The sequence below is a fragment of the Eucalyptus grandis genome, chromosome 6 (genome assembly GCF_016545825.1).
Source record: "Eucalyptus grandis isolate ANBG69807.140 chromosome 6, ASM1654582v1, whole genome shotgun sequence".
Lineage (NCBI taxonomy): Eukaryota > Viridiplantae > Streptophyta > Magnoliopsida > Myrtales > Myrtaceae > Eucalyptus > Eucalyptus grandis.
The window spans coordinates 50936798-50964322 of record NC_052617.1 but is presented as its reverse complement, the minus strand read 5'-3'; the positions used below and the strand labels follow the sequence as shown (position 1 = coordinate 50964322).

The 27525-nt window shown below is 39.6% G+C and overlaps 3 protein-coding genes across 3 annotated transcripts; 1 reads left to right on the top strand and 2 right to left on the bottom strand.

The window, feature by feature from the left end:
- Positions 1-4229: 4229 nt before the first annotated feature.
- On the bottom strand, positions 4230-13547 carry LOC104447460. The gene is made up of 4 exons (XM_039314662.1): positions 13420-13547; positions 11555-11570; positions 5304-7538; positions 4230-5195 (listed from the first exon to the last, which is right to left on the bottom strand). The coding sequence occupies exons 1-4, from the start codon at positions 13545-13547 to the stop codon at positions 4230-4232; spliced, it is 3345 nt and encodes a 1114-aa protein (XP_039170596.1).
- Positions 13548-13555: 8 nt separating this feature from the next.
- Positions 13556-20572, top strand: LOC120294527 (disease resistance protein RUN1-like). Its single transcript, XM_039314661.1, has 6 exons — positions 13556-13899; positions 15512-15853; positions 16548-17673; positions 18856-19134; positions 19241-19313; positions 19458-20572. The coding sequence occupies exons 1-6, from the start codon at positions 13556-13558 to the stop codon at positions 20570-20572; spliced, it is 3279 nt and encodes a 1092-aa protein (XP_039170595.1).
- A 2846-nt stretch (positions 20573-23418) lies between these two features.
- Positions 23419-24983, bottom strand: LOC120294526 (PX domain-containing protein EREX-like). The gene is made up of 4 exons (XM_039314660.1): positions 24947-24983; positions 24622-24779; positions 24151-24369; positions 23419-23796 (listed from the first exon to the last, which is right to left on the bottom strand). Exons 1-4 carry the CDS (start codon positions 24981-24983, stop codon positions 23530-23532), a joined length of 681 nt encoding a protein of 226 aa, XP_039170594.1. The 3' UTR covers positions 23419-23529.
- Between the last annotated feature and the right edge of the window lie 2542 nt (positions 24984-27525).

Sequence of the window (27525 nt, the reverse complement as noted above, 5' to 3'; positions counted from 1 at the left end):
ACAATTTCACGAGTAGGGAATTTTCAAAACTTCCCGATTTAAGATTCTTAAAATTAGAGGGTTAGAATTTGGTAGGGGACTTTAAGAATATTCTCTCCAAATTAACATGGCTCTCTTTTGCCCTTTGAAATTACCCATGACAGATTTATGTCTCGAGAAATCAGCTACGCTTGAGTTTTCAAGTAGTAGAATCACTGACAATTAGGTGGGATGGGGACCATGCCGATACAACATCATGCCGTATAGTTTAGCTTTGCGGGCATTTGTCTCACTAACAAAACTTGTGCATTCACATTTCTTAATTTAGCTGATGCTTGGTTTGTTTTTTACCGGGAGCAAAATTTGAAAGCTATACAAATCACCAATTGACCAATCTTAAAAAGGAATCCTGAATTTTCGAAGTGCGAACCAGAGCAATCCATCCACTTTGGTAAAAGAACAAAAGATTTTGGGCCTTTTAGACCTGTAAAAGAGCCTATGCCGGAAGAATGCGATCCCTTTGATAAAATTACTTTCCAATTCCGGATGTTCTGGGTCCTTTAGGCCCCATCAAGGTGATCGCCCATCTAGTTTTATAGCATAAACAAGTTCTCTCGTTCCATCGCTCATTTTCTCATTTGATTCAAGAGACTGTCTTGTAAGCTGTGCCTTCCTACCTCAAGTATATAATATGTACTCCCCGATGCCAAATTTGTCCCGTGCACCCATTATTATTATTATTATTATTAGGAAAAATAGTCCAGTTCGAAATCGGAGAGGGATTCATTAATCTGGTGCATTTAGCTTTGGGAATCAAAATACCCTTTGAAAGGAAGCAAGAAGAAGCGGAAAAACAGAATAGATCGCATCTGAAGGAAGATAGTTTAGGGGAAAAAGTTTTTTTGTATTTCTTCAATTCTCCCTAACGTACAATGGTCTCTAATTATTGTCACACCCCAAAACTACAAGGAATGGGGATGACATGGCCAACCTTCCATGAATTATGTATATCTCAAGCTATATATATATACACATATCAGATAACTAACAAGTTTGTTGCAACATTAGAGTTTCTATAATCCACCAAAAAGAAATATACATTTAGAACTCAACCAGTCCAACCACTAGCAAAGATTATATACACCACTTTCTTAAACCATACCCAAAATAGAACCCCAAAAGTTTTCCAAAAGCACTCTCGTCTTACTAGTTGCTAACCCTGGGACCTGAAAACATGGAAGATGAATGGAATAAGCAACCATAGCTCAGTGACTAGTATATGTTATAAAAGCATATCAAGCTTCCACATTACATATTTAAAACTCGAGGCATGACTCATTATTGCCAAACAAAATATGATCACTTGCAAGAACAAAATGTGTTAAATGTTACCTCAACCTAGCTATATCAAATAGCCAAATTTTCCATTCATCCATAATAATAAAACCAGCATGAACTCATCCTATCTCATATCAACGATTCATTCCACACTCAATATCCAAACTCAAGGTCCTAGAGATGACTCCCACGAAATTACGTTATCGTGTAGCACTTAGCCCTCGACCACATATAGCAATAGTACAAAGCCCTAGAGGTGGCTCCCACGAAATTACGTTATCATGTAGCACTTAGTCCTTTACTATGCATGTCAGTAGTACAAGGCCCTAGAGGTGACTCCCATGTGACTCATGTCGCCATGTAGCACCTAGCCCTTGACTACAAGGCTCTAGAGGTGACTCACACGAAATTTCGTTGTCGTGTAGCACTTAGTCCTTTACTACCACACATTTGATTTCCTCAACATAACACATATCATGTTTCAATAGTCATCACATAACCACATAAATCGATTGTACCAAAACAGCATACATAACCCTTCAAGAGAGGTTTGTCGAATCATCTCACAATAACTCAAAATTACCGAGCACTATATCCATCAATATATAACAAATAGGTCCTCATTTCCTCACAAGTATATGTCGGTTAATCTTACCTTAGTACACGAGTTACACAAAACCAAAGATGACATTAGTACTACTCACCTTGGGGATGCCCCAAAATCAAATAACGTGTGTGTTATTTGATCCTTCGATCTCGCGATCCTACCAAATGAGCGAGAATCAACATTAAGTTTAGGTAGCACGCCACATCAACCAAGAAACGGCTATATTATGTCTAAATGTTAACAAAACGACTCCTATGCGCTAATAAATCGCATACCCAAAATAATTATTCAAGCCGTTTGTAACACGACACTTGAATGTAAAACTTAGTTACACTATAACTTTCTATCGAACCCCGTTATTAACATACTTATAGTCAATAGAGAGCCCTTCTATCATACTACAATAATCCCAACTTGACCGTCCCAAAATCAAACCGAAAATTAACAAAATAAGGGCTCGAAACTGCTGGACTCACACTGTTCACTGTGCGCGGGAAACTTCAAAATTTTGTTTCGAGCAAACCGTAAGTTCAAATCATGATCCGTAAAATCCAACGGCTCCACAACACCCTAAACTATCATTTCTACAAAAATACGCAGCTCAACGACTCCAAAATTGGACTTCGCCACTCTATTTTCCAAATATTTCGAATTGGAGCCCTAAACCCGTAAATTACTTCGATTGGACGAATAATGGGCCTAATCTCTTACCGGGTGCTGCGTTATAAAGTTGAACCGGCTTGGCGAGGCATCCGTGGTATGCACGTGCCAAAACCCTTTCTTCTTTTCCCCCTTCTTCTTCTTCTTCTCCTTTTTCTTTTTCTCTCCTTTTTTTTTTGGTCGAGGGAGCTCTCTGCTGTCCTTTTTAACAGAGCCCTCCCTCCCTTCCTTTTTACTTTTTTATTTTTCAACTTATCTTTCTTTTTCTTCTTTTGGGCCCCACCAGTCAAATATTACATTCTACTCTCCTAAAAACATTTCGTCCTCGAAATTTACATGTATTTCAATCATGAAACAAGTATGGATATTTGCGTCTTGCCTCATCCTCAAGTTCCCAAGTAGCCTCTCTCTCAATATGGTTTTGCCATTGTATCTTAACATAAGGAATAGTTCGTCGTCGCAGCACCAAATCCTTCTTATCAATAATGTGAATAGGCTGCTCCTCATATGTCAAATTCTCCCGTAATCTCAATGGGGTAAAGTCTAGCACATGCTCGGGATTTGGCACATATTTCCGCAACAAAGAAACATGGAACACATTATGGACACTTGATAGCGCCGGTGGTAAAGCCAATTTATACGCGACTTCACCAATTTTCTCTAAGATCAAGAATGGTCCCACATACCTTGGACTTAACTTCCCACGTGTGTCAAATCTCAATACACCCTTCGTAGGAGAAACTTTTAAGAATACGTGATCTCCCACACTAAATTCTAACTGGCGTCTTTTAAGATCCGCATAGCTTTTCTGATGACTTTGAGCCGTTCTGAAACGTTCGCGAATTAGCCTAACTTTCTCTGCTGACTGTTGAATGAATTCAGGGCCAGTTAGTATTTTCTCACCAACATCATCCCAACAAATAGGACTTCTGCATTTTCAGCCATGTAAAGCTTCAAACGGTGCCATTTTAATGCTAGAGTGATAACTGTTGTTATAAGAAAATTCTGCCAAATGTAGATGTTCATCCCAAGAACCACCAAAGTCAATTATGCATGATCCCAACATATCCTCTAATGTCTGGATTGTTCTCTCTAACTGTCCATCTGTTTGTGGATGAAAAGCTGTACTCAAGTTGAGTTTCGTGCCCAATGCTCCTTGCAAACTCTTCCAAAAGTTAGACACAAATCTGGGATCCCTGTCAGAAACAATGCTTACTGGAACTCCATGAAGTTTCACTATGTCATTAACATATCACTTTGCCATATCTTCCATTGAAAGGCCAAATCGATATGACAAAAAGTGAGCGGACTTAGTCAATCGGTCAACAATCACCCATATAGCATTCTTACCACTTGGCGTCCTCGGTAGGCCAACTACAAAGTCCATGGTGACATGTTCCCACTTCCATTTAGGTACTTCTAGAGGTTGTAATTGTCCACCTGGTTTCTGATACTCAATTTTCACTTGTTGGCAAACTAGACATTGATCGACAAATTTTACAATATCATTTTTCATGTTGACCCACCAAAAGTTTTCTCTCAAGTCTCTATACATTTTAGTGCTTCCGGGATGAATTGAAAATCTAGTGCTGTGAGCTTCCTATAGGATCTCCTTTTTCAGCTTTGAGTCCTTCAGAACACATAGTCAACCACGAAACCTCAAGGATCCATCTACGTGTAAACTGAAATCCGCTTGTCTTCCAGCTTCCACACCTTCTCTAAATTTTTGTAATTGTGGATCTTCATTCTGTTTAGCCTTAATTCTGTCAATCAACATAGGTTGTACTTGAAGGTTAGCTAACTGAGCACCAAGCTGATGTACCAATACTTCCAAGTCTAATTTCCGCATATCTTCAAGGATGGGTTTCTGAGAAGTGAGCAAAGTTGCCATATTTCCAAAAGATTTATGACTCAAAGCATCCGCTACCACATTAGCCTTACCCGGATGGTAATTAATGGACAAGTCATAATCCTTCAAAAGCTCTAGCCATCTTCTTTGCCTCATGTTTAGTTCTTTCTGAGTAAAGATATATTTTAGACTCTTGTGATCGGTAAAGACTTCACATTTTTCACCATACAAATAGTGCAGCCATATCTTCAAGGCAAATACAACTACTGCTAACTCCAAATCATGAGTGGGGTAGTTCTTCTCATGTAATTTCAATTTTCTAGAAGCGTAGGCAACAACTTTGCCATCTTGCATAAGAACACAACCCAAACCTTCTTTGGATGCGTCGCAGTAGATTACGAAGCCGCCACTTCCTGAAGGTAAAGTTAGAATAGGAGCCGTTACCAGCCGTCTCTTTAACTCTTGAAAACTGCACTCACATTGGTCTGACCATGCAAATTTAACTCTCTTCTGAGTTAGACGGGTAAGTGGATCAGTAATCTTTGAGAATCCCTCTACAAATCGCCTATAGTAGCCAGCTAGCCCAAGGAAACTTCTCACTTCTGTAACATTAGTTGGGCGATTCCACTTAACAACTGCTTCAACTTTCTTTGGATCCACTAATATGCCATCCTTCGAGATCACATGACCCAAGAATTCTATATGATCAAGCCAGAAATCACACTTACTAAATTTGACATACAACTTCTTTTCATACAAAGTCTGCAAGACAAACCTCAAGTGTTGTTCATGTTCCTCTAAACTCTTTGAATACACTAGGATGTCATCAATGAACACCACAATAAATTTGTCTAGATATTCTTTGAACACTCTGTTCATCAAGTCCATGAAGGCAGCAGGCGCATTTGTTAATCCAAAAGGCATGACAAGAAATTCATAATGGCCATACCTTATTCTGAAAGCAGTTTTAGGCACATCATCTATTTTTATCTTCAACTGATGATACCCAGAACGAAGGTCGATCTTGGAGAATATCTGAGCTCCCTGAAGTTGATCAAATAAATCATCAATCCGAGGCAAAGGATATTTGTTTTTGACCGTTACCTTATTAAGCTCTCGGTAATCTATGCAAAGTCGCATACTACCATCTTTCTTTTTCACAAATAGAACAAGAGCTCCCCAAGGCGAAACACTGGGTCTGATGAAACCCTTATCCAAAAGATCTTGCAGTTGCGTTTTCAATTCTTTTAATTCAGCGGGTGCCATCCGATATGGTGCCTTAGAGATTGGTGTTGAACCGGGCATCAATTCAATACAAAACTCCATTTCTCTATCAGGAGGCAAACCTGGTAAATCTTCAAGAAACACATTTGGAAAGTCTCTAACAACAGGAATATTCTCCAACTTCCCTATAACATTACTTGTGTCTTTTACACAAGCTAAATAACCATAACAACCTTTTCTCAAAAGTTTCTTCGCTTGTAAAGCTGAGATCAACATTGGAAAAGTGTCTTGACAACCTCCCGAAAAAGAGAATTCGAGTTGATTTGGAAGTCTAAAGATCACTTTCTTTGAAAAACAGTCAACAATAGCACGATATGTAGATAACCAATCCATCCCTATAATAACATCAAAGTCTCGAATATTTAACTCTACTAGATCCACAGGCATTTCAACATTATTAATCCGAAGCATACATCTTTTGAACACATTATGAGCAATTAAGAAATCACCAGTAGGAGTATCAACATGCAATTTACACTCAAGAGGTTCAGGTAACACATCAAGCTTCTTTGCAAATTCAGTTGAAATGAATGAATGCGTAGCACCAGAATCAAATAACGCATAAGCACGTTGTGAGGTAATGGAAATATCACCTGCAACAACTGCGTTAGACGCCTCCGCATCTTCCTTCGTCATCGCAAAAACTTTCCCACTTGCATTTTGTTTTTGTGGGTTCCCTTGGGGCCTACCAATGGAAGGAGCATTCCTCCGTATAGAACAACTGCGTGCGATGTGTCCTGGTTGTCCACACATATAACATATCCTACCATCCGTAGGATTATTCCTCTTCGTGGGGCAATCACGTGCCATGTGATCCATTTTTCCGCAAACAAAACATGCTCCTAATTTACAATAACAATGACCGCCATGAAGCTTTCCACAAGTAGCACAAGGGCTTTGACCACTTTGATTCCGAGACCTATCTAGCCGATTGAAATCTCTTTGCTTCCCGCTATCACTAGTACGATTGTTCTGGAAATTGGTGGGCTTAAATCTCTTGTGTTGAGGTGCTCCTTGCGTGCCACGCTCCAAAATGTCTTGCTCGACCCTAATTGCTTGATTCAAAACATCTTTGTACGTTGTTAGTTCAAATGGTACGAGTATAGTACGAATATCAGGTCGGAGCCCACGCCGAAAGTGTTCACCCTTACGCCTTTCATTGGCCGCAAAACCATCCTCAAATTTACTTAACCGATTAAAGCGGGTCGCATACTCCATAACTGTTAAGCTACCTTGAGATATATTGACAAAGTCGCTTCTCATCTTCGCTTGAAAAGATTCTGGAAAGAATTGAGCGTTAAAAGCCTCAGTGAAGTCCTTCCATGAAATGATCGCATCATTATCTCCGAGAGCCGGTCTAGTTCCTTCCCACCAGCTAATAGCTTCACCTTCTAAGCATCGAGTGGCAAAGTTGACCTTTTGATCATCACGAACATTCTCAGCTCTAAAAACCCCCTCCATGCTTCTAATCCAATCATCAGCCTTGAGAGGATCCAACTTCCCATCAAACTTAGGTGGATCCGCCTTTCTGAATTGGGCGAAGGTGCATGAGCCAGCTACTCCACCTTCACTTAATTCTTTCGCTTGACGGTACCAGTGAATCATCGCCTGCGTGAACTCAATCGGAGGAACCGGCTCTTGAGGCTCTTCCCTAGCTTCATCCAAATCATGACTCCCATCAAATCGGTTCTCTAGTCTCCTCCTTAAAGCTGCCCCTCGAGAAGCTTGAGGCTCATCTCTAGTATTAGGGGTAGCGACTCGCTTGCCTTTGCTGTTTTTACGAAGCGAGGCAAGTGTCTCTGAGTCGGTATGCATAATCACCTGGACTCAAGAATAAGATTACACCTTAGTATCAAAAAGGTTAGCACATTAAAACCTATCACACAATCTCCCAACGTCCCATATCTCTACCTAGGAAGATCAAAACTTAGGCTCTGATACCAAAAATGTCACACCCCAAAACTACAAGGAATGGGGATGACATGGCCAACCTTCCATGAATTATGTATATCTCAAGCTATATATATATATACACATATCAGATAACTAACAAGTTTGTTGCAACATTAGAGTTTCTATAATCCACCAAAAAGAAATATACATTTAGAACTCAACCAGTCCAACCACTAGCAAAGATTATATACACCACTTTCTTAAACCATACCCAAAATAGAACTCCCAAAAGTTTTCCAAAAGCGCTCTGGTCTTACTAGTTGCTAACCCTGGGACCTGAAAACATGGAAGATGAATGGAATAAGCAACCATAGCTCAGTGACTAGTATATGTCATAAAAGCATATCAAGCTTCCACATTACACATTTAAAACTCGAGGCATGACTCATTATTGCCAAACAAAATATGATCACTTGCAAGAACAAAATGTGTTAAATGTTACCTCAACCTAGCTATATCAAATAGCCAAATTTTCCATTCATCCATAATAATAAAACCAGCATGAACTCATCCTATCTCATATCAACGGTTCATTCCACACTCAATATCCAAACTCAAGGCCCTAGAGGTGACTCTCACGAAATTACGTTATCGTGTAGCACTTAGCCATCGACCACATATAGCAATAGTACAAGGCCCTAGAGGTGGCTCCCACGAAATTACGTTATCATGTAACACTTAGTCCTTTACTATGCATGTCAGTAGTACAAGGCTCTAGAGGTGACTCCCATGTGACTCAAGTCGCCATGTAGCACTTAGCCCTTGACTACAAGGCTCTAGAGGTGACTCACACGAAATTTCGTTGTCGTGTAGCACTTAGTCCTTTACTACCACACATTTGATTTCCTCAACATAACACATATCATGTTTCAATAGTCATCACATAACCACATAAATCGATTGTACCAAAACAGCATACATAACCCTTCAAGAGAGGTTTGTCGAATCATCTCACAATAACTCAAAATTACCGAGCACTATATCCATCAATATATAACAAATAGGTCCTCATTTCCTCACAAGTATATGTCGGTTAATCTTACCTTAGTACACGAGTTACACAAAACCAAAGATGACATTAGTACTACTCACCTTGGGGATGCCCCAAAATCAAATAACGTGTGTTATTTGATCCTTCGATCTCGCGATCCTACCAAATGAGCGAGAATCAACATTAAGTTTAGGTAGCACGCCACATCAACCACGAAACGGCTATATTATGTCTAAATGTTAACAAAACGACTCCTATGTGCTAATAAATCGCATACCCAAAATAATTATTCAAGCCGTTTGTAACACGACACTTGAATGTAAAACTTAGTTACACTATAACTTTCTCTATCGAACCCCGTTATTAACATACTTATAGTCAATAGAGAGCCCTTCTATCATACTACAATAATCCCAACTTGACCGTCCCAAAATCAAACCGAAAATTAACAAAATAAGGGCTCGAAACTGCTGGACGCACACTGTTCACTGTGCGCGGGAAACTTCAAAATTTTGTTTCGAGCAAACCGTAAGTTCAAATCATGATCCGTAAAATCCCACGGCTCCACAACACCCTAAACTATCATTTCTACAAAAATACGCGGCTCAACGACTCCAAAATTGGACTTCGCCACTCTATTTTCCAAATATTTCGAATTGGAGCCTTAAACCCGTAAATTACTTCGATTGGACGAATAATGGGCCTAATCTCTTACTGGGTGCTGCATTATAAAGTTGAACCGGCTTGGCGAGGCATCCGTGGTATGCACGTGCCAAAAACCCTTTCTTCTTTTCCCCCTTCTTCTTCTTCTTCTCCTCCTTTTTCTTTTTCTCTCCTTTTTTTTTGGTCGAGGGAGCTCTCTGCTGTCCTTTTTAACCGAGCCCTCCCCTCCCTTCCTTTTTACTTTTTTGATTTTTCAACTTATCTTTCTTTTTCTTCTTTTGGGCCCCACCAGCCAAATATTACAATTATAGTACAAGATGTACACAATAAATGGCAATCAAATATTCTACAAATCAATCTTAATCTCAATCTAATCCCTAATTGATTTAGCACACAATTATGATCAAAATGGATTCTCGAGTATATCTTCTGGATTCTCGAGCATATCTTCCAACACCCTTGTCCTGTGGTGACCTCGGGAGATCTCAAGCCACCAATAGAATGACCACTCTTTCCCAACTTGACGAATTTGATTGAATCGCCCCTCTAAGAATGCTGGCTAAGAATGGTCGAGTTCGATGATGCGCTTGGACAGAAGCTAGAGAATCTGCATTATTTGGAAATGCGCATTTGCCAAATGCCTGCGAGGCTATCATGTCTATCGAGATTAAAGGGGCTCCATCATTTGAGTATGCAGAGTTGCCCGCGACTAAATAAGACTTGAGGTTACGAGCAATTGGAATTGTTGAGGCATTTGTTCATTCACAAATGTAGTTCTTTAGAAAAGTTACCGAGTCTATCAAAAATTACAGAAGCTGCTGCTTTTGAATCTTACACTACTATAAACCACTGCAAAATTAACATGATTTACATCTACTAGATGCGTGTCATCTCAACATTGCAAATTGCGGGAGGTTCCATGTCCTTAATGGCCATAGCAAAGATTGGAAGAATACTTACAGTCATAATGTGGAAGACATAGACCGCCAACTCTAGAAAGGGAGAATTATCTCATTTTCTTTCAGTTGGTAAATTTGCTTTCTTTTTTCCTCCGAGCAATTTTCTGTTTTTTTTTTTTTTTCAGGTTTACATCTTGCTCACGCACCTTAGGTTCGAAAAATGATTGCAGCACCAATCTTTTTGTAATGTTCGGGATTTTCCAAAGAAAGGGAAAAGGAAAGAAGAAAGAATTCGTGACTCATGAATTAGTATTCGCATTATAGTGGAAATTACATTGTGGTTCATGAGTGGGATAATATCTGTAAGTTAAGTTGACGAAGTATCATGTAAGGGGTCATGATTTCTTCTATCCTTGATTAGAGGAAACCAATCGTATGATTGATGAATATGATGAGTTTACAAACATGGACGTCACCCACGTTTGTGTTTAATTTATTTGCAGGTGGATGATGTTAATGTCTTGTGTATCAATCAAACATATGATTGGATGAAAATTCCTCCAATCGGGTCATATTTTCATCTGTCTCGGAAAGGAAGACAGAAAGAGACAAGCAGACACCTTTATCCTTGTATCTTTATTGTGTTAGTAATGTTGTCCTTGGCATTTTCCGCAATAAAATCAACTTATCTACATTAGTGGGGATTATCCCAAAAAAAAAAAAAGAATCTATATTAGCAGCAAATAACCACAAAAGAAAGAAAAAAAATTGTACAAGATCTGTAGAAGACGCCTTTACGAATGCACTGGAAAGTATGAACATATAAAAATGGGAGCACATGGAGGATAAATGAGGCTATTGTCACGCCCCGACCCTCAGGCACGCACACATCCCTTACTCTTGGTCGATTTTAAAATGCGATATCCCCGACTATGTATCGCCGACCCTTTCATTCTTTATAGCACATGCGGAAAGCTTATAAATCCCAGACAATAAAGAATGGGATAGAAAAGCAGCCATACATTTTTCTCACTTTGAAATTCACAACTACAACTTTTACATGCAAACAAGGTCGACAAGACAGAATAGGATTCGGTCCTCATCCGGTCGTACTCGATGTCATACTCGGGTCCTCCTCCACGTACTCCTCTTCGGGTTCCTCAACAAGGATCTCCTCGTCGATTCATGCTCCTTAGGCTCCTCATCCAGGTCCCAAATGGTTATTCATAACCACCGAGACCACGTCTCGGCAAGTTCTACCTCCTAAGACCCGATTAGTAAACTAATACACCTTAGGGCTACCTATGCATAACATGAGTCAGAGGACTTACCTTGGCCTCGATTCCACTGCCGAGATTAGACGATCAAATAGGCACACAAGCAATCACATCACAGATCGAAGCATCGATCAAATCGACCGAGTCAATTACACGCCAACAAGACCACTCACGGTCACTTTCATTCAATCGATCATTTCACAACATCAAATCAAGGCAATGAATCACATCAAATCACACTCAGATCGAATCATCGATCAATCGACTTAGTCGATTACACGCCAACAAGACCACTCACGGTCACTTTCATTCAATCGATCATTTCACAACATCAAATCAAGGCAATGAATCACATCAAATCACACTCAGATCGAATCATCGATCAATCGACTTAGTCGATTACACGCCAACAAGACCACTCACGGTCATTCCCAATCAATCAACCAATTCACAACATCATATCAAAACAATGATCAATCGACCTAGTCGATTACATGTCATACCAATCATTCTCCACGGAGGAGTATCTAAAAGCTAGGCCACGTGCATTTTCAAGGACGACATTCCAAGTCTCCAAGCCACGTGCCTCAAACCTCGGGCGCACGTGCATTCTCTAAGGCGACCTCTTCGCCAAGGTGGTACATCAAGCCACCGAGCCACGTGTCCTTTTTACGATGCCCGGGCCACGTGCATTCTCTAAGGTACTCGCTTACCAAAGTGACGCATCAGATCACCGAGCCACGTGCCCTTTTAGATGCCATTCCAAATACTGGACCCACGTGCATTCTCTAAGGTACTCGCTTACCAAAGTGACGCATCAGATCACCAAGCCACGTGTCCTTTTAGATGCCTGGGCCCATGTGCATTCTCTAAGCTACTCGCTTACCAAAGTGACGCATCAGATCACTGAGCCACGTGCCCTTTTAGATGCCAAACTCTGTCACCGAGCCACGTGCATTCTCCAAGACGACATACCGAGTCTCCGAGCCACGTGCATTCTCTCAGGCGACCTCTTCGCCAAGGTGACATATTCAACCACTGAACTCACGTGCATTCTCCAGGTGATATTCCAATTCACCGAGCCCACGTGCTTTCTTTCAAATGATTACCAATCTACTTTCAATACCGACAACCAATGCCCAACAATTTCTCAATCAAATAATTAAATCAACTCAACAAAACATTATAAATGCTAAATAACACACTTGGCCAATTCAATCTCAATCAATTCCAATCAAATTAGGGTAAATCCTAAAACATCACAATTTATTCAATTCCATACAACGTAGAGCTCAAATAAATAAACGGACTGCGCCACGACGATCAGCACGAGATTTCGGTTGTCGGCCATCAAAATCTTAATTTCCGAAAAATAATTAATTAATTTATTAATTTCGAAAATTAAATAAATAAATACAATAAATTCAATTTAGACAATATAAAGCTCAATTAAATAAACGGACTGCGCCATGATCATCAGCATAAAATCCTGGTTACTAGCCATCCCAGTTGAATTTCCGGAAATAAATAATTAAATAATTAATTTCGAAAATTAATATTTAATTCCTAAAAATACCACCTAGGCCCGAATCGCTTAATAAACACCCGATAAGGGACGGGAAAAATCCCAAGAAGGATCCAATAAATACTACATGCAATTCTCTATCTAATTACACTAATTACATCACTAATATACAAAGCAATTAACTAATAATCACTAATCAATTCTAATCTAACAACCTAATTACACTTAATTAACACTAATCAACCTTTAAGTATAATTAGCGCACTAAGAAGGCATTAGTGAGTAAAACTCACTCAAAACGACGGGCTCGACGCGAGGATCAACTTTCCTCAAAGCGGGCCGAGCATCCGGGCTCGGGAAAATGGCCAAAACGGGCCAAAACCCTCTGCGATACCCATTTTCTGCAACCCTCTGATCGCTGCTGGTCGGGGCAGATTCGGGGCTGGTTGAGGCGGCCAAGAGCGGCTGAGGGCGAGGCGGAGCTTCGGCGAGGTCGACGGTGGCCGGAGGTGGCCGAACCATGGCCTGTGATGGCCAAAACGAAGCTGAACAGAGGCGGAACAGGGGCTGGGTCGCACAGCGGGGACGGCAGGCGCGAGCGTGAGGCGGCGGAGCGCGCGGCGTCGCGCGGGCGGCGGTGCGGCAACTCCGGTGCGGCGGTGTCCAAGCAGCTGGTCGCGGCTCCTTCCGGCGACGCTGGACGCTGCTTCTGCTTCTGCTGTTCGGTTCTGTTCGAACCAGAGGAGGGAGAGGGGCGGACGGCCGGACGGCAGCACGGCGGCGGGCTCGGGTTCGCGAGCAGCTCCGGTGCTTGCGGGCGTGCGACGATGACGGCGAGAGGCGATGACTGCAGTTCAGTCTTCGTTGGTCTTCGGTTGCTGCTGAAGAAGAAAGCCAGAGAAAAAAGGAAGAAGATGGAGATGCTCGACGGAGGAGAGAGGGGAGGAAGAAAAACCTAATTTCTCTCTCTTTTCTCTCACTCTCTCTCTCTCTTAGGTCAGCCACACATGGGCACCACCAGCTGCCCTCCACTCACAATTCCAAGACAACTTTGCCCTTCTAGAAGCATTTAGGTAAGCTAAAATATGGGGGTAAGTGTGGCATACGAATGTCTTTGGGTTTTCTTCCACTGGGCCTTAAGTCCTGCTTGATTCAAATCAATTTGACATAATTTCATTCAATACCTCATCATTCCATTGGTATTTTCCTGCCAACGTGGCTTCACTGTATCCCAATTTCACAATCCACCCGATTGAACGTAAACTACCCTATTTATCCAAATCGAAATTAACTCAAAATGCGGATGTCACGCCTATCCCGGAATCGATGGATTGCTAACTTATGCTGGCAAAAGAGGGACATACCATTATGGAATCTTCAATCTTTAATATTTTACGTAAAAACACGTCGAAACACAATAGAATAGAGACTAGATTGGATTTTCAAAACCCGACTCCCATCTAAGATGGGCACGGTCCCGTACTTTTCGTGCTCGCTCCTCTTTGTGAGCCGGCCACGTGATATTTGAACCCGAGGCATACTAGCGACCATCAACAATCATTATGTATTTAGGAAAATTATCTAAGAAATCTTGGATTTATTATATGATAACCAATTAATTCCTAAATTTTTCAATTTTACTAACTTAATCATAAGCCTTTGATGACTTGTCAATTCAGTTATAAACATTTAGATTATGTCAATTTAGTCCTAAACTTTTAAACGAGTCGTCAAATTACTCCTAAGTTTTTTAATGAATTGTCAATTTAGCCCTTCCAAAGAAGTCAACGCCGGTTGTCCTACATGGTGTAGCTAGCGCTGCTGTGAACAATTTATAAATTTTTAAAAAATTTCCAAATTTTTTAATAATTATTTCTTTTTTTTTTCTTTCTTTTTCCTCCTTTTTTTACACATGGCCAACCACTAAGTAAGAGCCAAAGCAACCCTTGCTAGATCCAACCAAGGCCGCAACCCTCACCCGCCGGCTCTTGCTCGGTGGCCGTGGAGGTCGCGACTGGACCAATGGCCAACGGCCGACCATTGTGTAAAAAAAAAAAAAAGGAAAAAGAAAGAAATAAATAAAATAAAATAAATTCGGAATTTTTTTATCCAAGTCGTCGCTCTTCTTTTTCCTTTCCGTGCTTGAGGCAAAAAAACAAACAACTCCGAGAAAATACAGTGACTTTGCTGTTCTCCCCGCCTTCGGCGATTCGTTACTTCCTCTCGAGGAATCCCATATCGAGATCCGAAAGGACTCCTCATCTCGCCGTGATCACATCCGGTGAAGATTTTGAGCTCCCCGAAGGAGGATGAACAGAAGTGGGACTCACCCCCGCCCATCAACGACGTCGCTTCGTCGATGACGGCGATTCATCCTCGGGGCTGAATTCGAAGTGTTCTTAAATTTCGAGAGGCCCCGACACCAGCCTCAACTTCACCGATTCTCTCTATCACGCCCTAGTTAAAGCTGGGATTCGCGTTTTCAGAGACAACGAAGAGATCCGACAGGGCGAAAAGATCGGAGATGAGCTTTTGCATGCCATCAAATCCTCCAAAATATATGTGCCCATCTTCTCTAGGGACTACGCATCCAGTGCATGGTGTCTTCGCGAGCTCGAGCATATGGTGGAGTGTTTGGGCAAAGCAAAAGATAAAATGATCCTACCTATTTTCTATGATGTCGATCCTGACGATGTGAAGCTCAGAACTCGATTGTACCTCGATTCTCTGGAGAAGCACGAGGGGAAGTTCGGCTGCGATGTTCTGCAGTGGAAGGAGGCTCTGACCGAGGTCGCAAAAATCAGAGGATTGAGCTTGAAGAACAGAGGGTAAGAGTGGGTTTGAAATCCGTTTTCTTCTTAGTTTTCCGGGTTAAAAGCATCATTATATAAATTCAGTGGAGATCTACATTTTGGATTGAGATGATAACACATACTCATGATGCTTTCCTTTGTTTAATATTATACTGCTTACTCCTCCGGGAAAAAAAAAATGCTAGGCTGCCTTTTTTTCCAGAAAATTTTTCACTCTTTTACTCGATGTAGGATTGAAAAGATTGAAAGAGAAGGAATGGGAAATCAAAGAGATAACTTAGTAATTTTTTCTAAAGGGGAGAAGAGCAAGGAGGAGAAGAAAATTTTCCTAACTAATCCCTTTGGATCCTTTCATAGTTAATTTTTTTTTTTTTTAAAGATCTCCACAAAAGTGAGTGATCATGAGGAATAGAATTTTCTCCCATTTTTTATTCTCTTTTACTTACTACTACCAAGCACTGTATATTAGCTAATCCCTTTTTTTTTAATTTCTTTTCTCCTTGTAATTATTGTCTTCCTTTCCCAAATTCCCAAACCACTTATTCAAACATAGTATTCTCTTCCATAAGTCAAGAATTTATTTTACTTTAAAAAGTGATCTTCTTTTTGGTATTTAGAAATCTGACTAGTTTTGTTTGTATAATATTCCTCAACTGGAGAGTTTATTCGTCATCTGTTTCATGCTAAAATTCTTATGTCAATATGGCAGTCATGGTGAAATCATCAATGCTATCATGGACAAGGTTGTGACCAAGCTAATGAAAAGAAGGAGAAATCTGCCTGATTATTTAGTTGGGATTCATGATCAAGTGGAAGCTATTGTGGACTTGTTAAACGAAGGTTCTTGTGATTTCCGTTACCTGGTCATCCATGGAATGGGCGGTATTGGTAAAACAACACTCGCAAGTGCCGTCTTTAATCGAATCTCCAATCAATTTGAAGGCTATAGCTTCCTCTCGGATGTTCGCGAATCTGCACAGCGTGGTAGAATTATTGACTTGCAAAAGCAGTTGTTGTCAGAAATTCTCCAAGGTCGATCTCCAGAGATCCACAGTTCCATTGATGTAGGAATTAACATAATTAGAGAAAGGTTTTGTCATAAGAAAGTCCTACTTGTTATTGATGACGTGGATAAATGGGACCAACTCTCTAAACTAGCAGGAAAGAGCGATTGGTTCGGTCCAGGGAGCAAAATCATCATTACAACGAGGGACATCAACTTTTTGCCAATCAAAGAGGAGGAAGAGGGTAGTTTCCAAGCACATTGTAAAGAATTTGAAATCTATGACATGAAAGAAATGGACTCTTATGATGCTTTTCAGCTTTTTAGTCAACATGCCTTAGGGATGGATTTCCCACCACCTCACTATGAAGATATCTCACGCAAAATTACCTACAAAACAGGTGGACTTCCATTAGCTCTTGAGGTTATTGGTTCCTCACTTTTCGGCAAAAACAAAACAATTTGGAAAGACACATTGAAGAAATTACATTCAATGCCCAAGCAGGAAGTCTTCGTTAAATTAAAGATTAGTTATGATATGTTAGATGATGCTCAGAGAGATATCTTTCTTGACATTGCATGTTACTTCATTGGAAAAGACAGACTCCACCCGTTCTATATGTGGAAAGCTTCCGGCTATTTCCCAAAGACCGATCTACTTGTCCTTACTCGTATGTCTTTGATAAAGATAGAGGAAGATGATACGCTATGGATGCATGACCACCTTAGAGATCTTGGAAGAGAAATTATTCGACTTGAAGACAATGATCCCGGAAAGCGTAGCAGGTTGTGGATGCCCGACAATGTCTTGAATGTGGTTCAGCGGAAACAGGTAAGCTATAGTCACCTTTGCTATTTTCATTGGGAAAAAATCAACACGCATTTACCACGGTTGTGTAATTAAATTCTTAAAATTAAATTTTTTTGTTCAAATTTTCTTTGGCAAAGAAAAATAAAATGGTTTCTATAAGACTTCGTTGGCGGTAATATCATTGCATATTATATCTAGAAAGTGTTTTATAGATTATACTCACGATGTGAAAGTAACTAGCAGCAAACACTTTAAGGAATACGTTTGAATACGAAAACTGTTCAGCAAAGTATATGAAAACAGATCCAGATTACAACTTCCTAGGCTATCAAAGTTCTTCAAGGCTGACTTTGTTCCTTTTATGCTAAGTTGGCAATCATTAGCAACATTACTGTTCAATGAGACATCATCAGCGCCACTCAGTTAAAATTTGGTAGTTTTTTTTTTTAGGTCGAAAATATTTGGTAATTGATTTAGTGATTAATTGTGGCGTGCAATTGTCTTTGTATTGTCCGGTAGAGCCTTCCTATAAAATGTGGATTTGGTAATTGATGATCCATCTCTAACATTTCGAACTATATAGTATATATGGGAGACTTGCTTGACTCTTTCTCTACCGTTATGGAAGAAATCTTTCTAAACATTGATCCTTCATTCCGTAGAATCCAGAAGGACTCCTAAAAGTCCACGTCTCGTGATAAAACTCATAGCAAACCTAATAATGAGGCGCCTTTGGGTAACCCGGGCTACCACACGCTCTAGACCAAGCAGGTTTCGATCCAGAGAGTCGCAATTGCCTTAAGAAAGTTAGAAATTGGTCTGATAATATTTTTCTTAATTGAAAAACCATTGCAGGTTTTTTTATTTTCGTAATAATTAAATATGTAGGCCGTATTTTCTATGAAAGGGTTCTACACGGTAATACTAACATTATTCTATTATCATCTTGCGGCAGAAATTCTCTCAAATTTGATGGATTAAAAGTATTATTATGCTTTATACAGTATAAAGAAATTTTCTCCATTGTATGAACAAGTTAGTTTAACGGGGGATTATCTCCTTCTTTTGTTTAAATTTTCTTGATTTAGAAGTGTATGAAACAATAATGTATGTTCCATTATTGAACATAATCAAGCTCCTCAGACTTACATCATCATGGTTGTCATCCGTTTCTATGTTCACTTATGCTTTTCCTATCACTAGGTGTCAGATAAAATTGTAGCCCTCACACTGACAGGAGACTCCAAAGGGCGGAATTTCACCAATGAAGAATTTTCAAAGTTGCCCAACTTAAGATTCTTGGAACTAGAGGGTGGGAACTTGGTAGGGGACTTTAAGAATCTTCTTTCCAAGTTAGCATGGTTCTCTTGGACTCATTTCCCTTCAAAATTAAAAGTGAAGAACTTACGTCTTGAGAAACTAGTCGTGCTCGAGCTTTCAAGAGGTGACTTAGGAGATTGGGCCGAATGGGAGCAATGCATGGTAAAAAATTACACCAAACAGTTTACTTTATTTGGCATTTGTCTCCCTAACCAAATTTACCCATTTGCATTTCTTGACTTGTTTGATCATTGGTTTGTTTTTTCAGGTGAGCAATAACTTGAAAGTTATACACATCAATGATGGTGAAAACTTACATCGGACTCCTGACTTCTCAAAATGTAAGAATTTGAAAAGATTCATTTGTCGAGGTTGTTCAACCATGCCAATGGTTGATGGCTCTCTCTTTAAATTAGAGCACCTAAAGCACTTGGAAATCAAGGGTACATTTTGGTTGGAAAGCAATGAATGCAACCTCTTTGCAGTACCTTTCGCATTAGGTGGTCTAAGATCCCTCTCAACGCTATATATAGAATATATGAATGTTGAAGACATTCATCATTCCATTGGAGAGATGATGCATTTGAAGTATTTGTCTTTCAATAATTGTTTGCTTAGAAAAGTTCCAAACTCCATTGAAAAATTATCATTGGTTGAATTGGACTTGTCTATGACGAAAATCATAGAGTTGCCTCATTGTATCGGAGATCTTAAAAAGTTGACAAAGTTGAGTCTTCAAGGGACTCTGATAAAAAAGCTACCGAACTCAATAGGAGAGCTAGAGTCCTTGATTGAGCTAGATTTGGCGTATTTGGATATCGCAGAATTACCAACTTGCATTGGTAATCTCAAAAAATTGGAGGGTTTATATCTACAAGGGAGTGCAATAAGAGAGCTATCAAAGACCATAGGGATGTTGGAGAATCTTAAAGAATTGGATGCCTCGCTGTGTGGAAATCTAGAGGGGGAAATTCCAAATGAAATTGGGGCTTTATCCTTTTTGAGGATGCTAAATCTTTGCCATAGCCAGATTAGGAGATTGCCAACATCTATGAATCAGCTTTCCCATCTCCAACAACTCAATTTAAATCAGTGTGAGGAACTTGAACAAATTTCGGAGCTCCCCATGAGTTTGAAATATTTGGACTTACCATCTCATTTATTGTGGACCGTCACTAACCTCTCATACCTAACTAACTTAGTCCAGCTTCGTATGAGCAGAGGCACTCCTCAACTATCAGAATTTGGTGATGGGGCTCCAAATATAGAGTGGATCAAGGGGTTATCAAAACTGGAAGATTTGTCGTTTCATGTGAAAGATGTCTTGTTTTCTCTTAACGATTTGGCTACTCTTTCTCGGCTTCAACATCTTAAAATGACTTGGATCAACCGATCATTGATAGCGCCTCCGTCCAGTCTTAGTTCATTGGCTTTATTTAATCTCAGGTCGCCGGAGGTCATATTAGACGATGTGCGTGGAGAGCAGTTGGAGAAACCCATTATTTTGGGGGTGTGGAATAGTGAATTGCTTGAGCGGCTATTGGGTTTTCCGAGTTTAAAGGGGCTCGAAATTTTGTCAGTGACTTATTGCCGAGGCTAATGGAGATTCAAGGCGTGAAGAAATTGGAATCGCTAGAGCGTATATATATTTATGGTTGCAAATCCCTAAAAAGGTTCCCTGGTCTGTCAGAATTAAAGAAGTTGCGGTCGTTAGCCTTGCATAATTGTCCATCGCTAAATTCGCCCGATCTACTATCTCACATTGACTTGCTGTTGGTAAAGTTTCCCTTAGTTTCTTCTTCCACTATATTTTATTATTTTTCTTTTTCCTCCCCAGCAATTTCCGATTTGCTCCTGTTAGAAATAGTTTATACAATAAATGCACATTCAGCTTAAATTTTAAAATAATTAAAGCAGCAATCGCTAACTGTAATATACGTGAAGATTAAAAGGAAGGGAAAAGGAAGGTCTTATTCATGATTTGTGATTAATATTTACGTTAATGTGGGAATTATATTGTGGTTCATAACTGAATTGATGACTATAGAAGTACTAGTTGATGGAATAATGGTTCTTCACACTCTTTAAAAATAAAAGCATAGACCGGCTTCTTGTTTGATAAAGACAAAATTGTTACAGAAAGTCGAATGTACTTGAAAAGTGGAGAGCGCCTGAGTGCTCTTGGAGGACTTGATTGGATGGATAAAAGTATTAGCATATTGAAAATCGTGTGCTTCTATGATCATAGGCTTCTTTTATTTTCTTTTAGCCTTACAGAGACTGTGTGTTGTACCGTCAATCGTTATGGCAAAGTACTTGAAAATATGACAGCTTATGCAACATTTTTATTATCACTTTTCCCGTGGACTGAATCTAGTCTTATACTTATAATGTGAAGTTAAGATTATAAGCTGATGAAGCTACTATGATCAGAATCAATCTACCCAAAATTTTAACTAGATTTCATCTTAGAAATTTGACACAAGGTTGTCACTTGGATAAGAATCGCTCGTCTATGAAAATAAAAGAGTCAATTCTTGATCTTTGGATAGCGATAATAGTATTAATACTTTCAGTAGTGTTACAAAACAAGATTTCCAGTTTGAGATCATTTTTTTCCTTCATAAAAATCACTTTTTTGACATGCTTTGAGCAATTTTTTTGAACTTGACAAATTGACCCCAACACCATTTTGTTGAAGAATAAATGTCTTTCTCTACCAACATTTTTCACCATGTGAAGCTCAAAATTTTGGCCTGGCCTAACATATAAAAACAAAATTGACTAAACTGGCCATCTCGGGCAGTAATTCCATTATCAAAGTTATGGCAGTAGGGATTAGGAAAGGAACGCCCTTTGCCAAGTTACTAATCCCTGCATATGCTAACTTACTGTTCTGTATATTGACACCGTGAAGTTGAATGACTTCCCATGGATACACTCATTGTGCAGGTGTAGCACGGTAGCGGCTTGCATCAAACAGGAGTACGAGATGTTACGTCCGCACCTGGACACCACCAAGGAGGTAAACATAAACAAGTTGCGTCCCTGTTTCAATCCTGTCGGACTCTATATGATTTATATATGGATTCCACCATGTGCATGCTTGAAAGAGATTCACTGCAATAATTACGTGATAACGTTACAAAGTCGCCATAAATAGAGCGAAACCCTGCGCAAAATTTGAGGTCCCGCTCTCTTGGTTCACAATGTTGATCTGTTACTGTTCTTTTCGCTTATTCTTTTCTTTGCCGACTGGTGACTTAATGTATGCTGCTTCTGCATGAACTTGTGTATATATTATATGTATGACTTGGAGAATTCTATTTTCGCAGGTCATGCGTAGGGTAATCGCATTTCAGGGTACCCATCCAGGACAGAGGTCCATTGGCCATCTTAATTGGCGTGGTACTCATTTATTATGCTCTTTGTGAGGACCAGCGAAGACGTTATTTTGAAGCCATGATTACACTCGTGTTTATTATAAATTCTTCTATTGAATTTCTAGCCAAAAAAAAAAAAAAAAAATTGATTCTTGTCTTGAATGATGCGTGGTTTGATTGCTAACTGATGTAAGAGTGGATGTGTGAGGATAGACTTTCATAATTATAAATCAGTGATATATAGTTATCGCTAAAGTGATCCACAAAATGCATCATGAATGATGGCAGACTAATGCCGTCAATGCTCCGGGACCATTAATATGATTTAACAGGTATGAACAAGTCGATATTATTTAAGAAGTATAAGAGAGAGTGACACGATCGTATTCTCCATTTCTCATTAAAATGTCATCATAGGCAATATTTTCGCAGATGTGCATCTTCAATCAGAAGCTTGCATTGGAATTGGCAATTCAAGCATCTTCTGAAGACTCCTATTCCTCAAGTCGTGTATAAGCTTTGGGATGATCCAAGAGAGATGTAATCAAAAAATTTCAACTCAGGACAAAAGTCACAAAAAGGACGATAAGGAAAAATATTGAGCATATAGAGATCAAAGACTCGATATAGACTTGAACGCAATGACGGAAGAGAATTCTTACAAAAGATAATTTCTTTTTAGCTCTTGTTTTCAATTGCCCTTTTGAATCTGCAGCCTCGCAACCCAAACAGCAGAATTCAAAGACCTAAAAAGAACCGGGGTAGATGTCGATGACAATCGAAGGTTCTTTATTCCAGCAAAAGAAAATAATTATGCAACTGAAGGATTACTCTACCAAAAGGAAATTATAAAGTTAAAATCAATTAACAAAAGTTCATTTCCTATGTATCATATACCATCTTAGAAGTATGTACATCCAAAACTACCAATTCTTGAATTGTGGAGCGTTGCTATTTGATATGAGCAAACCGTTCTAATTCTAGAGGAAATGTCAATCAAAGAATAAATTTCGAAAGGGAAGAGATACAGTGCAAATTATGATCACCTTACGCAAAAAAGGGAACCATCCTGCAGCAGAGGCAATCTCATTTATTGCCAGCACAAATGTACAAGCAGCTGCTGCTAATTCTAATAGGATAAAAGACCCACCATCAATAGTCACCATAATTCCCATCATCTCTCTAAAAATTTGCTTAAAACTGTTTTTCGCAAAGGGACTTCTTCATCTTCTTCATCCGTTTCTTCGGCTTGGACATACATATTTAAAGCACAACGGATTACTGAATTCGCTTGCTTCCTCAATGTCGCATTGTCAATGAACATGTCCGTCAGCATCTTCCTCAATTCATCATCACTGGTCCTCCCATTGCCATCATTAGCATTCCGAGTCTCATCCATTTTTACAACAGCATTTTCTACATCTTGAGCAAGGAGTTGGGCCTGATAATGCACACAGGTCAGCATGATAATTGCCAGGTAACTTATGCAGTCAAGACCACATAATGCAGAAAAACTTCAAGAACTTGACATCCTTGACTTCATGAATTAGAGAACGCCTATCCAATTCAAAACATAAGTTAAACAGCGCTCCAATCATTATATAAGGTTCAGGTTTTTATTGAATTAAAGAAAGATGAATTACAAGAGGTGATATAAGGGATGGCATATTTGAATCAACAACGAGAAGAAGAGGTATATATGGGGAGCTGAGGCCAATTTGTAAAGATATCAAAAATTAATATTGAATAGAATATAAGCAGATAGGAAGTTAAAATTCTGATATGCAAACGATACCTCTGCAAGAAGAAGGCCAATTCGATTGTCAGAGGTCGTCAGTAGATCTATTGCATCAGACGGTGAAGAGGTATCCACAATCAACATATCTTCTTCTTCACTAAGGAAATTAACGCTACATTCTTGAAGCCGATTTCTTAGAATTTCACATTCATGCAGCAGCTTTGAATTAGCAGCACTTGCAGACTCCGCCCTCTGTTTTTCTTTCTGTAGAGTTCGCTGAACAAGACAAATTCAACAGTAAGTTAAGGCTCAGGGAGCAGCCTTGAGACTCCAAAACTCAAGAGAAAGGTGATTACTGCAGTAGACTTAAACTAAATTGCCAGTTTTTCAGACTTCAAATAATGGATCATGGATGTAATTTATAGAACAGGAACTGCTTGTGATGGTGCAACACTTGTTCATGCACGTAAAGATATTCTCAATTTATGGAGAGAAAAAAAAAATTATTACGTAAAAAAGGCGGATTACCTCTACTTCTATTTTCTCTTTCATGAGGCGGCCAAGTTCCTGCTTTAATTCTGACTGAGAACTACGAAGAGATTTAACCTCTTTAACAAGAAGCTTCACATCAGCTTTTGATTTTGCTTCCAACTCCTCATTACGTTTGTGCAGTTTACTGAGGTGTTCTCAAGCAACATCCAACTCATTCAGAAACAAGTCTCTCTCTTGAATCACCAATAGTTTTGCCAATTCAACACGAGCCTTTTCTTCCTGAGAATTTTACAACAACTGAAAATGCCTATTGGTACAGGCAATAAAATAGAAGTCACAGAAAATAGACGGTAATAGGAACCTGTTCGGCCTTCAAGTTCATTTCCACCTCCAAACATTTGCTACGAAGCTCCTCCATGTCCCATTTGAGATAGCTAGTACGAGTACCTAGAGGGGGGTGAATAGGTATACACAAAAATTTCTCGATGTTTGCACGATACTTAAACAATTAGAGACTTTGCAACAGTTGAAAATTCAATCGCAAGACTGAGTAAGGGAAAGAGAGAATTGAACACTCGGTTTATAGTGGTTCGGCTTGATTCAAGCCTACGTCCACTCTTTCGCACCGACAGCCGATTGGCTGGATTCCACTATGATCAAAGAGATGTTACGGTGTTGATCTTCCTTGATTTCTAGGTGTAGATGATCTACCACACTTGCTCAAGGCGTCACCAAGTATAAACACTCTCGGTATACAATTTCGCTCGGTCTCAACTAACAATCAAAGGATCTTCTTCTACGGAATTTTTCTATCGATCACACACTTAAAACAACTAGAACGTCTTCCTTTTATACTCCTTCATGCCATCATAGCCGTTGGCACTTACCAAAGGAATTCCTCCAATCTACCCGTTGGACGGAATCAATCAAGAAGATCATCCGAGCTATATAAGGAATCGATGATAGCCCATCAATCTGTTCGCCCATACAATCGGGATCTCGGTTTCCAAGAATAGAATAATCCAAGATTATTTCGTCGACCATCGGATCTTCAATCGTTCTTAGATAAGATATAAAGAATCCGAAATGATTATCCAACCAAAGAATCTATCCCGAGAGGATAGGATCAAATCCTCAATCATAAACCTCGACTTTGGATTTCCTTCAACACTGGATTAGAAAGACATCGGTGAGAATAACTTTGAGTCTTGAGTCTTGAGTCTTGAGTCTTGAGTCTTGAGATAACAAAGTCTTGAGACTATAAAATCTTGAGAATTTAACTATCGATATCCAGACTTAGACTCGATAGAAATGTTTTGTCGCTTCAAAATATTCTCGAAAGATTTCTCCAACAATCTCCCCTTTTTGATGGTGACAAAACTTTCTTGAAGATTTGAACAACTTTGACCTGCAAAAACATTTCTCAAGCAATATGGCTAACTCATAAAGATTAATAAACAACCGGACTCGCATCCACAGCAAATTGGTTAGTCTTTCATGAGTAATACCATGTAACAATACTTGATATAAATGCAACCAAGCATCAAAATCCACAACCAATTCAGTCTAACACTCAAGTTCAAGTTCTCAAGTCATACTCAAAAATAAACATAACCACAAAAGTCAAATAAAGTTTTAAAATAATGTTTGTTCAAGTTTTAAAATAATGTTTGTTCAAATTGGTTCTCCCCTTTTTGTCATCATTAAAAAGAGGGTGAGAAAGGAGTCATGTCTCGCTGGGAATGCGCACGATCTGGAAATCCCCAATGGACTGGACTACTCCTTCGAGCTTCTTCCGGATCTTCTCGCGATGAGCTACCTCTTCTCTCTTGGCATTGGCTTGAAGTTGTAGAGCGAGGTCTTTGTATTTTTCTTCCGAGAGACTCGAAGATGCTTGTCCAAAGATGCTTCAAGACTTGGATTTCACAATCCAGAATATATATCTGTTACGCATTTCCGAAGAATATTCATGATACTACGAAGATCTACGTAATCATCCGTCGTGTAATGCGGCATTGGCTTTCTCGGATGGTGTGTGTGCGTACGATGGCGCTTCGAACGGTCTTGCAGATTTGGAATTGTCGTATCATCTTCTTGAGCAATTGAGAGACTGAGCTTCTTCGGGTCTTCTGGAGATTTTCTTTGATCTTCAAAGCAGCATGAGGTGGAGACCTCTCTTGCTCGCTAACTCCCCGTCTCTAGGACATCGAAAGGGAAGAGTGATGATCAATCTCTTGATTTCCCTTCTCTCCAGTTTATCGCCAGACCGATCTTTTACTTCTTCTTTTTCTTCCTCAACTTCTTTCTCCTTCTCTCTCGTTCTTCTTCTTCTCTCGCTCTGCCGAGTTCTCGTCGAATAAGACACGGAACGTCTTGTTCTTGTCGTGCTGGAATAGTGGGATCTTCATCATCTTCATCTTCATCCTCATCCTCCAGATAAGAATTCTTTTCCTCTTTTTCGAAGAAGCACTAAATGCCTTCTTTCCTTTTCCTTTTGAAGCAGATCGACTGAGATTTCACTTTGAATTTCTCCATTGCCTTAGAAAGTTCTTGCGGACGCATCTTCATTAACATTTTCAACCCTACCACCATCTTATCACACGGTCGAACACAAAAAGTATGTGGCGGTTCAATATTCGATGTCGAAGATCTTGGTCACTGCATCCGATAAGGCAATTGTCCTTTGTCTTTTGACACGTTACGTACATATGGAAAAGAATAGTGTGCGGGAGAGAGAACTTCCGTCCCGAGTTGATCGCATACATCAACTTTGCTTCAGAAAGAGACACGAAGTCTTTGAAGTAGACTTAGGTCTTAGACAATTGATCACAATCTTGTGAAGCACAATGTTGATAGCGTTCATTCCTGAATAGATAATTTTCTTATCTACATCCCTATCTTTGACAAGATCCAGTAGTTCGAGCAGGTGAGACTTTAATT

Excerpts from the sequence above, each read along its gene's own strand:
- LOC120294526 (XM_039314660.1), bottom strand. The coding sequence starts at position 24,983 with ATGTTTGGAGGTGGAAATGAACTTGAAGGCCGAACAG. Across the intron at positions 24,370-24,621 it reads AAGAGAAAATAGAAGTAGAG|CGAACTCTACAGAAAGAAAA; the intron begins GTAATCCGCCTT and ends TGTCTTGTTCAG. Across the intron at positions 23,797-24,150 it reads TTGGCCTTCTTCTTGCAGAG|GCCCAACTCCTTGCTCAAGA; the intron begins GTATCGTTTGCA and ends GTGCATTATCAG.
- LOC120294527 (XM_039314661.1), top strand. The coding sequence starts at position 13,556 with ATGGCCAAAACGAAGCTGAACAGAGGCGGAACAGGGGCTGGGTCGCAC. Across the intron at positions 15,854-16,547 it reads TTGAGCTTGAAGAACAGAGG|TCATGGTGAAATCATCAATG; the intron begins GTAAGAGTGGGT and ends TCAATATGGCAG. Across the intron at positions 19,314-19,457 it reads GACTCCTGACTTCTCAAAAT|TACCTTTCGCATTAGGTGGT; the intron begins GTAAGAATTTGA and ends ACCTCTTTGCAG.
- LOC104447460 (XM_039314662.1), bottom strand. The coding sequence starts at position 13,547 with ATGGTTCGGCCACCTCCGGCCACCGTCGACCTCGCCGAAGCTCCGCCT. Across the intron at positions 5,196-5,303 it reads TCATGGACTTGATGAACAGA|ACTTTGTATGAAAAGAAGTT; the intron begins GTGTTCAAAGAA and ends TTTGTCTTGCAG.